Source organism: Trichomycterus rosablanca, chromosome 4 (assembly GCF_030014385.1).
Source record: "Trichomycterus rosablanca isolate fTriRos1 chromosome 4, fTriRos1.hap1, whole genome shotgun sequence".
NCBI lineage: Eukaryota > Metazoa > Chordata > Actinopteri > Siluriformes > Trichomycteridae > Trichomycterus > Trichomycterus rosablanca.
This window is the reverse complement of record NC_085991.1, coordinates 49,843,643-49,858,858: the sequence shown is the minus strand read 5'-3', so window position 1 is coordinate 49,858,858 and position 15,216 is coordinate 49,843,643. Positions and strand designations below refer to the sequence as shown.

Below are 15,216 nucleotides of genomic sequence, written 5' to 3'. Positions count from 1 at the left end.
TCCAATGGCCAAACCCACTTTCACTGCTTTTACTTTCACTGTACTTCATAACAAACAGTTGGCACTAATTAAACTAACAACAACAATTGTAGTAAAGACTATTCTAAGTAAATATAATAATTAATATAATAACTATCAGATTAATATGGGTGGAAATGTCAGCAGCTTTTACAGAAGGAGTACTTTATATCTATAAATTCAAGGGGGGGGGGGTATTTGGGGAGTATGATAAGTATGTGTTATTATGATGCTGCTGAAATCATATTCCCCCCAATAAAATCCCCACTGTTGAACGTAGGACAAAATGCTTTTCAGGACACAAAATACATACCAAAACATGCTAGAAAAATAAACGAGATGTGATTCAGACTGTGCATTGCTGAGATCATGGAGGGAGTATGATTTCGGCAGGCGAATGGGAGTCAGATTCTGCCAGGGAGTGGGAATTTGGCATGTCACCGGGCTGGTATAGTGGGTGTGGCATGACAATTGGGTCCCAGGGTTCTATCCTCTCCTCCTGCTTGTTTTTGTGAAAAGGTTGTTGGTTCAAACCCCACCACTGCCAGGTTACCACTGTTGGGCCCTTGAGCAAGGCTTAGACTTAATTGCTTAGACTGTATAGTGTAAGTCGCTTTGGATAAAAGCGTCTGCTACACTCCAAATGTGAGAGACAGAATCTAAAAAAAAAGTAATTTTTTTTTAAGAAGCTCCTCCTATTCTGCACTCATTACCTGTATTAATTGCACCAGTTTGAACTCGTAACCTGTATAAAAGACACCTGTCCACACAATCAATCACACTCCAACCTCTCCACCATGGTTAAGACCAAAGAGCTGTCTAAGGACACCAGGGACAAAATTGTAGACCTGCACAAGGCTGGAATGGGCTACAGGACAATAGCAAGCAGCTTGGTGAAAAGGCAACAACTGTTGGCACAATTATTAGAAAATGGAAGAAACATAAGATGACTGTCAATCTTCCTCAGTCTGCTGCTCCATGCAAGATCTCACCTCGTGGGGTAAGGATGATCTTGAGAAAGGTCAGGAATCAGCCCAGAACCATACGGGAGGACCTGGTCAATGACCTGAAGAGAGCTGGGACCACAGTCTTAAAGATTACCGTTAGTAACACACTATGCCGCCATGGATTAACATCCTGCAGGGCACACAAGGTCCCCCTGCTCACGCCAGCTCATGTCCAGGCCCATTTGAAGATCACCAATGACCATCTGGATGATCCAGAGGAGGCATGGGAGAAGGTCATGTGGTCAGATTTGTTGTTAAAGCTTTATTGTGAATTCTAGTCTCTTTAAAATACACTTGAAATTTAATTTTTAACTCATTCATTCAAGTACACTGAATGAATATTTATGTAGTGAATTCTTTGCAAGTATAATCACAGAATCATGTGAAATCCATTAATTACATGCAAAGTAAAAATACATAACAGAGTATTAAAAAGTACCTGAATATGTTATTTAATGATTCATTTATTTTCCATATTAGAATTAAATAACACTGAAATATTTTAAAAAATATTATATTTTAAAATAACAAAAATACTATAAACATTTTACTATTGAACCAATAAGTAACTTCATGTTAAAAAAATACAAATTATTTGCAAAACTATACCAAACATTTATCATGAAAACAAGTATTTGAGAAGTATATTAAATTTAATGAAACTCAATTTTAACAAAAATCATACTTCATGGTAATGTATGTATTAAAAGTATAATTATAAGTATACCTATATAACGTTGGTATTACTACACATGTCATTACAGTGCTCATAAATAAATATATTGATAAATATATTGCTAGAATCAGGTCACATTTAAAGTCTTTTTATAATATATATTTTAATGTACTCCAAGTGCAATGAAATACTGATTGTACACTGAAGTGTGCTTTAATTTCAGTTTAAGTGTATGTGAAACATGGAGTTAAATACACATGCAGTAGTATACTTAAATTAAATTTACTACTTTTTGTTTGCATGTTTATTAGGATTTTAATGTAATGCTTTACACTTTGGTTACATTCATGACAGATAGTTACTCATTATACAAGGTTCATTAGTTCACAAGTTTTTATTAAGATAAGATATACTTTATTTGTCATATATACATATACAGTACAATGAAATTCTTTCTTTGCATATCCCAGCTTGAACACAGTCATGGACAATTTTGTATCTCTAATTCACCTCACTTGCATGTCTTTGGACTGTGGGAGGAAACCAGTGCACCCAGAGTAAACCCACGCAGACAACATGCAAACTCCACACAGAAAGGACCCGGACCGCCCTACCTAGGGATTGAACCCAGGACTTTTTTGCTGAGAGGCGACAGTGGTACCCACTTAGCCACCGTGCCGCCATAAATTAACTACTTAAAATAGTTCAAATTTAGTACAGTTTAGTACACTTAATACAATTAAAATAGATCTTTTGTATTATTTGTGTACAATTACAGTATAATTAGCACTCTAACTGTATTGATCATTAGTATGACAATAATACATTTTAGCCTACTGAAGATTATTATACTTAAGTATACTTCTTTTCACTATGGAAGTAACTTTATGAAAAAATACACTTAAGTAAACCTTTGTATAGTGTATTAAAAGTGTGCTTTAAGTGAATTACTACAGCAGTTGTTTAACATTGCAAAAATATACTAAACATGTATTTGAAAACAAGTATTTAAGAAGTATATTAAATTAATGAAACCTAAATTTAACTAAAAGTATACTTCATGGTAATGTATTTATTAAAAGTATACTTTTTGATAACTTTTGAAAAGTGTGATGAAAGTTTACTTGCTCAAAGTATGACATTAATATATTTTTAACATATTTGAAATAAGTACAGACATTTGCTAGTTTATTTATTGTATACTTAGACGAATCTTAGTATATTTTAAGCACATTTAAGTACACTTTTTTCACTAGGGTGTACTTTACTGTGACTCTATTATACTCCATTATAACGCATCACTGTTCTAATAATACTATTTCGTATAATGACGTCACAGTGCTGCACACATTAGTGTTGTGTCATAATCTGCCGAGTCACGTAGCAGCGCTCAAGCGGTGAGATTTGGATCAGAACTTTCTGTCACTACCAGAACATTTTCTGTGATGATAGTGGACAGTACATTAAAATAGACTTGCTTGTGGATATCGGTTCTGCTGTTTCAATTCTTCCGGAGCACATTTACCATCAATACTTTTCTTCTCTGCCTCTCACTACACCCAAAGTTCATCTGATGACATATATGAAGAAACAGATTCCTGTCCTGGGATGCATCGCCCTTAATGTGTCGTGTCATGCTTGCTGTACACAGTTGGACTTCTACATCGTACAGCAGGGTACTCCAATTCTTGGTATGGATCTTTTCACTGCATTGCAACTTCAAATGTGTTAGGCCTTCTACTGCTGCATGTCCTGCTGCTGTTCATTTTACTGATGCCTGTGGTGTAGCTGCAGGATTCGTACACAGTCAAATTGTGCTTAGATGTGTTACCTGTGCAACAAAAGCTGCACAGACTGCCATTTGTTTATTACACTTTGGTTACATTCATGACAGGAACGGTAGTTACTCATTACACAAGATTCATCAGTTCACAAGGTTATATCAAACACAGTCATGGACAATTTAGTGTCTTCAGTTCACCTCACTTGCATGTCTTTGGACTGTGGGAGGAAACCGGAGCACCCAGAGTAAACCCACGCAGACATGGGAAGAACATGCAAACTCCCCACAGAAAGGACCCGGACCGCCCCACCTGGGGATCGAACCCAGGACCTTTTTGCTGTGAGGCCACCGTGCCACCCGACTGCCATTTGCTGTGTGTGATTCAGTCTCACGTGATTAAAAAGACTGGAATCGGAGGGGATCATTGAAAAAGTGGACTCCTCTGAATGGGTTTCACCCCTAGTTGTCATTCATAAGAAGTCTGGAGGAATTAGATTGTGTGTTGATCTGAGTGAACCAAATAAGGCTGTTGTGATTGTGATTGATAGCCATCCTTTACCACATATTGAAGTTTTTGCTGAGCTTAGAGGGTCAGCTGTGTTTTCTACTATTGACTTGCAGAATGTGTACCACCAAGTAACTTTGCATGACGATAGTAGGGACCTGACGGCCTTTATTACGCATGACGGACTGTTTTGTTTTACTAGGGTTCCGTATGGTTTGGCCAGTGCTTTCAGTTCATTACAAATATTACACAACATCAAACAGTATTGCATATTTTTCTTAACATTAAGTAAAATATAAAAACAGAAATTAAAAAAATAAAAACTGAAGCTGAAAGGGCAGTGATAGCTCAGTGGTTACGGTACTGGACTAGTAAACAGAAGGTTGCCGGTTCAAGCCCTACCACCACCAAGTTGTCAATGTTGGGTCCTTGAGCAAGGCCCTTAACCCTCAATTGCTCATCGTGTAAGTCGCTTTGGATAAAAGTGTCAGCTAAATGCAGAAAATGTAAATGAAAGCATTAACTTATTATTACTGCAATGTGGTAAAAATATTACAGTGCATGTTTTTTGCTGAAAGTACAGTGGTGGTTACTGTATAAAAATAAAAACAAAAAAACAAAACGAAAGTCAAAAGAGAAACAATAGAACTACTAATAAAAAAAATCAAACAACAATACTGAAACATTAGAAAATGTAGCTAAAACCAGTCAATTACACCAGTTTACTATTAATATTTTACTGTATTAAACAATTTCAAATCTATTCTGGTTACTGAATAAAACACTCAAAAATAGTTACTAAAAATCACTTCTACACAAACCACCAATAAAAGCAATTCATACAGCACGAATAATTCTAAATATGAAACCACAGCAAACAGTACAGAATAGTTTAGCTTTTCACTTAGATTAAAAAAGGGAAGGAACAGAATTTCTAAAACCAAAAATAAACAATAATTGAGCAGGAAATAAACACACTGGTAAAATCAAATGTATTGGAAATTGTTTATTTCTTAATAATTAAAAGGATTTGGAAAATAATCATAATTGAAAAGTTTGCATACAAATGTTGTTATATTTAGTAAGTGCACCTTTTTTTAATGATGAGCTGTTATTTAATGTTGTTAAAAAGTTAGATTATAATTCTAATGTAATGTAATTCTGATGTCTCTGCTCATCAGCTTCAGCTGTAAAATATACATTATAAATGACTGCATTCCTAGAATATTCAGTTCAGCAAGTTTTGCAAAAATAAGTTTAAATGGCGGCCTGCCCAGACAAGGCCTGACCACTAAAATAAGTGAAGAACATCTGATAAGTAACATCTGCATCAATATGTAAAAAAAAAGTTTCTTAAGTGGGTGAGAGTGACCCTTACATCTCAAGTGAGCAGAAAAAAAGAAAAGCTTTTTAAGCGGGTTGGAGGATGAGGTGACAGTCACTACAGTTATATTCCAATACACATGGCATTTACAAATGGACTGTATTAAAGAAGCATTATTCTCTAATCAGAATAAAATTATCCATTGCTTTCTCGCCTTAACCAGTATTGTGAAAAATAGAGGTTAGCAATTAATTATTTAATTATGTAATTAATAGCTAATAATCAAAAACGGGGCACCACTGGCATATTTAAGGAGAACTGACCAGGAAAAACGAATTCATAACATAATTTATGTTGCTTGAGAGTGCTTGTAAATGTGGGGGAAGAAACTCCATTTTGGGGTTGTAAAGATCTTGAAGATAAACAGGCCCTTAAATGAAGAGCTCATGATGAAGTAAAATAATTCATGAAATCATCCTTTAGCAGCATTCCGCTACACCAGTATTGCCTTGAAGGTTATTTTAAGCTCTACAATACTAAGTTACATGCACAAATGTCACTTAAAACTTTATTGTGCAGAAAAAAAGCCTTATGTTAACCATGTCCAAAAGTGGAGTCAACTTCTCTGGGCTCTGAGGCATCTAGGATGGACCATCACACTGTGTAAACATGCATTTTGGTCAGATGAATCAGCATTCCAGGTCTTTTGTGGAAAAAAAATGGACGCCGTGTGCTCCAGACCAAAGATGAAAAGGACCATTCAGACTATCTGCAACAAGTCCAAAAGTCAGGGTCTATCATGGTATGGGGGTGTCGGTGCCCTTGGCAAAGGTCATTTACACTTACAGTATGTGATGCAGCATTAATGCAAAACAACCTGCTGCACACATTACAAAGGCGTGGCTGTGGAAGAAGAGGGTATGGGTACTGGACTGGCCTGCCTGCAGTCCTGACCTGTCCCCAATAGAGAATGTGTGGAGAATTTTGAAACAAATAATGACCCCGTACTGTTGTACATCTTAAGACGTGTTTGCAGGAAGAACGAGACAAAATAAAAGCTGAAACACTAAATCACTTGGTCTCCTCAGTGCCAAAACATCTTTTAAGTGGTGAAAAGGAATGGCAACATTACAAAGTGGTAAATGCTTTACTGTCCCAACTTTTTTGGAATGTGTTGCAGACCTGAAATGCAAAAATGGATGTTTATTAATAAATGAAATAAAGTTGACCAGACAAAACATGAAATATCTCAGGTTCATCCTGTCTGCCATCAAATAAAAGTCAAAGTAAATGTAAGAAACTTTGTGTTTATTTATTATATTTGCATTTTGCATGCTGTCCCAACTTTTTCTGATTTGGGGATCTACATAGACATGATTTGCTAAGTCTGGACTGGGTTTGGTGTCTAAAGCCCTGCAATAAAATGGCTCCCTGTCCAGAGTATTCCTGCTTTGTGCCCATTGTCTTTGGGTGAACTGGACCCACCACAACCCTGATAAGGATAAAGTGGTTCATAAAAATGAAAAAAAGTTTGTGCCTCTTATTTAAACAAACTTTTTAGACTTTAGTGTTTAGAATTAAACCTATTATGTAAAAAGATTTTATAAATAAATATAAATTTAAATTTATATATATAAATTTTCTTTACCTTAGTCTGTGTTCTGCTTCAGTTCTGAATACACAGTGTCAGCACCCACACTTATCTTTCCTGGTGGGTACAGAAAGAAACAGGTTTTATAATAGTGGATTAAATTGATCAGATGTATTTTTTCCAGTATTGTAATCATGAGTTTTAAACTTATTTAGGAACTAAGTGGACTATTCGCTTAACTATACAGTGGTTTACATTGTGGCTCAGCAGTTAAGGTACTACACTATTAGGGTACGCTTTGCCTCTGAGTTGGTGCATCTATTGGTAAACAAAAATCAGTTGTTGTAGTGTGAGTTAGGCATTAGTAGCCTGGACTGTGTCCTGTATCAACTTTGGGGACAACAGCATCTTCCAAATGTCATAAATGTACATTTATCTCATAGACCTGTGATGCACCCTGGTCCTGAGGGAGTGATTTTTTATTAATATGTATTTGTGTATAACTGAAATGACAGTAAGTTCTCCTGAACCTGAACTAAATATTAATACTTTGCAGGCTAAATATACATTTATATATTTATATATTCCGTAATCGTATAATACAAAATAATGTGTATTATGTAGTATGTGACAATACAGTTCTTAACTATATCAAGCTGTAAGTGAACCTGTTACAATAATGTCAATAATGCTGCATTGGTTGTAAACCCCTCTAAAAGAACAGAAAAGTGTCTCGTATTTGGAAAGTCACATGCTGTTCTCCATTATTCACGGTCTATGTGCAGGTACCTTCAACCAACCAGCAAGAAGAAGAATCACTATCATATATAGCCAGTCATGTCTGTGTAGGCTAGCACATTAGCCTAAATTGCTGTGCTGTAGCTTAATACTCAAAGAGTCTCATACTGTATGCAGATCTCTCATGTTAGGCAAGTTGGGTGCTGTAATGCACATGCCAGCAGATAGCACCTAAGCACTTTATAAACACAAACTTGCTGCGTCAGAATAAATGTGAAAGTTTGATATCTCTATCGCTCATCCCAGGTACCACAGGGTCCTGACTGTTCCCCTTAGGACTTTTAGTTACCTAGAAATGGCTTCAAGTGGCTGTTTCACATTAATCAGTATTAAATATAATTGAAGATTAAATTTACCTCTGCTCTGGTTAGTCAGTACATGAGTATTTGCATAAATATCACCAGCACCTAAAAATAAACCAGGAAGTTTAGTAAAAATCATCAGTGAGTATAAACACAGTAAATTTACTGGTACTGCAGACTGACCTGCAACCTGATCAGTGTTGTGATTTACAACATATGAAGACCTGGCACCTTCTCAACAAAATCAAACAACAGTTCCAGTTAAAAACATCACATTCCAAAACCACAGGCATTTATATCGAATTTCTCCCTCTTATCTTTGTAGTTTCAATACTATCCTCTCTTCTGAGAAGCCTTTCTAAGATTGTGACTTTCTAGTATCTGTGGAGATTTGTGGTCTTGGAGCTCCTATTCAAACCATTTCTTTATAGACCTTGCTTTGTGCTCATGAACATAATCATGCTGAAATAGAAAAGAGGAATATTGTTTACCTTTGATCATTTTTTAAAGTGATTGATGATGATTTAATGATAGACAAATCAGAATTTATCAGGGAGCAGAGTGCTAGCTGTACATTTTGGTAAAGGATAAATTATGGTTTGTTGGGTTTTTTTTTTTGTTAGGTTGTGTCACTTAATTCCAGTTATTAATTACTATATCCTCTGTAAAAGACTTTAACTCAGCCTGCTTACATATCATGATGGTGGAAGTAGTTTTTGATAATAAACCACTAAAAATCAAACTCACCAAGGGACATCAAAGATTCAGCCAGAACTAATAGGAAAGGCAAGTTTAAATACACAGTTAGTCACATGACTGGCGGGAAACAGGAATAATGACAGGCGGGGCCAAGAGCACAAAGTTAGCCAAGACAAAAACAAAAGCATGTGGCCAAGTAAGCAAAGAGTCCAAAAAAATGTTCCTAGTAGCCTCTAGAGGTCACCACAACACCCTAACTCATGACATTTCCTTTCCAGGAAATTCTTATTCTCAGTTTGGAGAATTCCCCTGCCATGAGACAATGCTTAAAGTGTGGTCCATAAGAACTATTTGTTGTAAAAAATAAACTTGACTGGCCTGCAGAGTTCTTTAGAGATGAATTGAAACACCACCTGAAAGGAGGACTGTTCATCTAACAACAGTGCTTGATTTTACTAAATCTCAGGAAGCTTTATGGAAGCAAAACCTCACCATCATGCTGTAAAAGTATGTAGAATAGTTTTAGTTATTTTATTCAACAGTTCACTGCAGGACCTCACACACTCATCCATGTATTCATGTACTCATTCACTTGCTTACACCTGGGCCTCTGTGCTAGCATCATTATATCAGTGCCAATGCTTTTGGAATGTGATGTTCAACAAGCATCTATTGATCATCAAACCTTTGTTCTTCTTGTAGCGCCAAAGTAAGATCAGTACCAGCAGCAACAAAGCTGAACTTAATCCTACAGCAACTCCTATAATAGTGGCTACAGATTTTGAAACTGTAGAAAGAAAAGAACCCGATTCATAATTTATTCACTGTACAATTCATGAATTCAATGGAATTAAATAGCAAACTATATAGTATATAGGGGCGGCACGGTGGCATAGTGGGTAGCACTGTCGCCTCACAGCAAGAAGGTCCTGGGTTCGAACCCCAGGTGGGGCGGTCCGGGTCCTTTCTGTGTGGAGTTTGCATGTTCTCCCCGTGTCTGCGTGGGTTTCCTCCGGCAGCTCCGGTTTCCTCCCACAGTCCAAAGACATGCAAGTGAGGTGAATTGAAGATACTAAATTGTCCTTGACTGTGTTTGATATAACCTTGTGAATCGAATAAACTTGTGTGATGAATAACTACTGTTTCTGTCATGAATGTAACCAATTTGTAAAAACATGACGTTAAAATCCTAATAAACAAACAATATAGTATATAGTCTTTATCACCTCTGATGATCACCCAGCTTTTTGGTGATTCTCCTCTCTCGGGGTATTTACAGTGGTAGAAACCATCATCTGACTTTGAGACTTGATGGATCATCATCTCTCCTGAGGTCTGGTTCTGCACGACTAATCCATCTTTATAGAAATCAGCTCGGAGGTTTGAGGGTTTAGTTTTGCGATATAAACAGTGTAGAGTCAGAGATTCTCCTTCAGTCACAGGATGAACAGGACTCTCCAGGATCACGTCACCATCTGCAGAAGAGAAACAGATGAAGAAGAATCTTGAATAACACAGAGATGTTTACTCCCTCCCATGTTGACACTGACAGCATCTTGTCCTTGGTTGTTGTTGTTGTATTTTTGAACCAGTAGAAATTTCAGTGAACCATGACGTAATCTATGGGCATGTCAAGTTGTAGAGGTTTGGGTGCTTTCACATGAGAATCGACATAACCAATTTTGTGCTGCTGTGCTATTGTGTGGTGGTGCTGCCTAGCTTGTTGCTTTGCTTTCTTCTTTTAAAGTTCACCAGATTAAATTTTGACCCATTTTGGCTCTGACCTTTACAAAGCCTATGCAGTACAAACAAAGCTTAATGTGAACAATAATGCTTAACAGGCCTTTTTGTACTAAAACAACAACCAAGGACTTTCAGCAGTACAGAGCACTTATAAAAAATGGAGAGAAGTTTAGTGTTCCTACGCCGGTCTTCCTACGCAGCATCTTGCGTAGGAAGCCATGTGTGAGTAAAAACACCAAACAGTGAGGAAAATCCAGCTAAACACAGATATACTGTATGTGGACACTTTCAGACTGGATTTAAAATTAATGCTTATCTCACACTAATGGATATTCGTGTTGTGGAACACATTTGTGATGTTTTACCGCACCGCCTAAACCAAGTGCTGGAAGCAGCAATTTGTGGCAAGGCTCACAGTGAGCAAAGTGTGAAACAAAGCAACAGTGGAGACAAACACAAGGAACAGAGTTGTGTTCTACGTCTTCTTATAACCAATAGCTGATCAATGTATTTTGCATAAAAACGAACATCTGTAAGAACAGCACAAATACATTTTCAGAATTTAGCAGACGCCTTTATCCAAAGCGACTTACAGTACAGTTACAGTATACAATTTGAGCAATTGAGGGTTAAGGGCCTTGCTCAAGGGCCCAACAGCAGCAACCTGGCAGTGGTGAGGCTTGAACCAGCGTCCTTCTGATTACTAGTCCAGTACCCTAACCACTACGCTACGGCTTGCCCACAGGTAGCCACTTCGTCACCTTGTTACTACTCTTAACTTCCATTGTGCAATGCCCACCATTGATGACACATCCTTACTTCCCAAACACTGGTGGAGACACGGGCCAGTTCTTTAAACAGCACCAAGGTTCTAAGAAGCTCAAATGGATCCGGTTCAAGAACCAGAGTTCTTTTGGTCGAAAAGCGCTAACAGTGTCAGTTTCTCCTAAAAAATATCTGGAATACTGATATGTCTGACCACAATACACATTTTCACTGCATGATGGTTTATCCCAGATGCCTTCAAGCCCAGAGAACTGCTTGCCACTTCTAGACATTGTTAACATAAGGTTTCTTTTTTGTACAGTAAAGTTTAAAGTATTATTTGTGAATGTAACTATATTGTAGAGCTTAACAAAGGTTTGTTAAACTAATCCCTTGCCCATGTGGTTATCAGCTATTGATGAACGATGGTTTCTGATGCAGCATTCCTCTGTCTATCTTTGATCCTCTAAGACTCAACATTTCATGGATACTGCTTTTATTACTGAATCAGGATTAATAATCTGGCAAAAGTGAAATATAGTATTTTACAATGAGGTCATTATACACTCAAACAAACCAGAGCCAGTGTGATGATATGGGGGCACTTTGCTTCATCAGGCTAAATGTCTTGCAGTGATGTGAAAGACTGATATAAAATTATACAAAGTGTTGGGTTGCACTTACTGCTGCATGAGGTGGTGCAAAAAGTTACCATTAAATAGGCAGTGCATTCTTCACAAGAGTGATATGATTCTGTATTATATTTTGTATTCAGTGTGTTTAACATTTCATTATGATAAATATGCATGAAGGCAATTGGGGGGAAATTACTCCAGATTACTTTGTTTCTAGAATTTGAAAAATGGACTCATAACGGCTTAATAATAAGAGCTCTGTAGACTCACCATGCACTGTGATGTTGACAGGATTACTGCTGCCTCCAGATTCAGATTCACACCAGTACACTCCAGTGTGGGATGTGCTGAGGGAGCTGATGTTGCATGTAGATTCTCCAACTGTTCCTGATACTGATGAACAGTCTAACACTCCCTGATCGTCAGTGTATCTTCTCACTCTCCATTCAGTAGATTTACTCTGATCCACACAGCTCAGTGAGAGAGATTCATCAGTAAAGTGTTGAGTTCTGCTGGGACTGATGGTCAGAGAAACTGAAGAAGATTCACCTTAAACACACACACACACACACACACACACACACACACACACACACACACACACACACACACAGCCGTTTAAATGATTTTACTTTTAATATCCATTTGGTAGAACTGTTACATTTCTACATTGTACACATTCCAGTCACCACCTGTAAGACGTTTTTATGTTCATGTTGGTTTTCTCCAGGTACCTAATTTTTCTTCCGCCTCCCAAAACAGACAGAAGGTAGATTGGCTATGTTATATAGTCCTTAAGTGTGAAGGAGTAAATAGGTGAGTGTATGGTGTACTGCAATGTATTGATGCCTTTTGCCAGGTTTATTCTTACCCTGCACTAGTGTTTCAACTGGTGCCATATCCAGCAAGATCCTGTCATTTAGTCAACAAGAATAACTGCATTGTTACATAATGGTTAATAATGGTTTGTTTTGTGTTTTTATTTTATTTAAAAAGCTTTTCAATTAGTTTATTTTTATTTTTTAGGAATAATATTTGCAAATGCTTATAAGTAACAATTAGCTGTCACGCTATGAAATTTTTTAAATTGAGATTAATCGCGATTAAAGAACCAAATTAATCGCAATTAATCGTAAACTAATAACTAAGCAAAATTTTAGCAGTTATGCACATTTTTATTGCAAGAACATGTTTGTCAATAAAAACATTCATAAAATTATGATAAAATTATTAAGTCTACATTATTTTTAGAAAGCCAGCCAATGCCTATATAGAGTTTTTAACAGCTACCCATCTTTCAGTCAGTTATTTAAAATGACACGTCTGTTCACATTAACTGACGAAAGTGAGGATCTTTACCTGTTCATAATCCTGGCACTGAAAACAGGCGCTCATAATATGAATTTCTAGATGCAACACCAGTGGTGTAACTAGGAGCTCATGGGCCCCAGTGCAAAAAAAATGTGGACCCTTAATGACAGCCCTAATATATATATATATGCTGCCGATACGTGGGCAGCAGTCATATGCATTTTTTTAACCTGCGCTAGACATTGTACAATGCGGATCAGCACTGTGTACGGAAAGACACACCCTGATGAACATTCACAAATCAGCCAGCAGAGGTCGTAATTGCATCAGTTGTAAGAGAGTCCCTCTCTGGCTTAATATCCCACCCCTATATGAACAACAGGCCAATCTTTGTTCATGTGGCCATTTAGCCCAGCTGCATGAAATAAGTATTTGATCACCTATCAACTAGCAAGAATTTTGGCTCTCACAGACCTGTTAGTTTTTCTTTAAGAAGATCCTCCTATTCGGCACTCATTACCTGTATTAATTGCACCTGTTTGAACTCGTAACCTGTATAAAAGACACCTGTCCACACACTCAATCACACTCCAACCTCTCCACCATGGTTAAGACCAAAGAGCTGTCTAAGGACACCAGGGACAAAATTGTAGACCTGCACAAGGCTGGGATGGGCTACAGGACAATAGCAAGCAGCTTGGTGAGAAGGCAACAACTGTTGGTGCAATTATTAGAAAATGGAAGAAACACAAGATGACTGTCAATCTTTCTCGGTCTGCTGTTCCATGCAAGATCTCACCTCGTGGGGTAAGGATGATCCTGAGAAAGGTCAGGAATCAGCCCAGAACCACACGGGAGGACCTGGTCAATGACCTAAAGAGAGCTGGGACCACAGTCTCAAAGATTACCGTTAGTAACACACTACGCCGCCATGGATTAAAATCCTGCAGGGAACGCAAGGTCCCCCTGCTCACGCCAGCACATGTCCAGGCCCGTTTAAAGATCACCAGTGACCATCTGGATGATCCAGAGGAGGCATGGGAGAAGGTCATGTGGTCAGATGAGACCAAAATAGAGCTTTTTGGTATCAACTCCACTCGCCGTGTTTGGAGGAAGAAAGAGGATAAGTACAACCATCCCAACCGTGAAGCATGGGGGTGGAAACATCATACTTTGGGGGTGCTTTACTGCAAAGGGGACAGGACGACTGCACCGTATTGAAGGGAGGATGGATGGGGTCATGTGTAGCGAGGTTTTGGCCAACAACCTCCTTCCCTCAGTAAGAGCATTGAAGATGGGTCGTGGCTGGGTCTTCCAGCATGACAATGACCCGAAACACACAGCCAGGGCAACTAAGGAGTGGCTCCGTAAGAAGCATTTCAAGGTCTCCAGACCTGAAACCAATAGAAAATCTTTGGAGGAAGCTGAAACTTAATGTTTCAAAATCCCTGCTGCAGTGTGTGCAAACTTGGTCAAGAACTACAGGAAACGTCTGACCTCTGTAAAGGTTTCTGTACCAAATATTAAGTTCTGTTTTTCCATTGTATCAAATACTTATTTCATGCAATAAAATGCAAATTAATTATTTAAAAATCATACAATGTGATTTTCTGGAATGTTTTTTAGATTCTGTCTCTCACAGTTGAAGTGTCCCTATGATACAAATGACAGGCCTCTCCATTCTTTGTAGGGGGAAAACTTGCAAAATCGGCAGTGTATCAAATACTTATTTTCCTCACTGTATTTAGCAGGAACTATTTTACTCACCAGTAACATTTACCCAGAGTGCACTGCTGTAATCTGTATAATAGACTGGGTTTCCTCTTCCAGCTCTGCACCAGTACTGGCCTCCATCAGAGACACTAACTGAGTAGATGGTGTAGGAGGGGTGTGTTGTAGTCTCAGTCTCAGTGTTCTGTGTGTGTTTGTACCAGTAGAAGTTCCATCCAGCAGTTGGGTTCAGTTCACAGTACAGAAGCACTAAGTTTCCTGCTAGTGCAGCTACTTTATGGTTAGATGTGAGTTCAGGTTTTGGTTTTTCTGTTAGAGATGAAACACA

General features: G+C 37.9%; 1 protein-coding gene across 1 annotated transcript in view; it reads right to left on the bottom strand.

Moving 5' to 3' along the window:
* Positions 1-4,982: 4,982 nt before the first annotated feature.
* Positions 4,983-15,216, bottom strand: part of LOC134311976 (Fc receptor-like protein 5) — a 43,803-nt gene continuing 33,569 nt past the window's right edge. The window contains exons 15-20 of the mRNA XM_062993625.1: positions 12,117-12,395; positions 9,930-10,178; positions 9,389-9,490; positions 8,059-8,109; positions 6,962-7,021; positions 4,983-6,495 (exon numbers count right to left, since the gene is read on the bottom strand). Of these exons, the coding sequence (XP_062849695.1) occupies positions 6,963-7,021; positions 8,059-8,109; positions 9,389-9,490; positions 9,930-10,178; positions 12,117-12,395 (740 nt within the window). The 3' untranslated portion in view covers positions 4,983-6,495; position 6,962. The remainder of the gene's footprint in view (positions 6,496-6,961; positions 7,022-8,058; positions 8,110-9,388; positions 9,491-9,929; positions 10,179-12,116; positions 12,396-15,216) is intronic.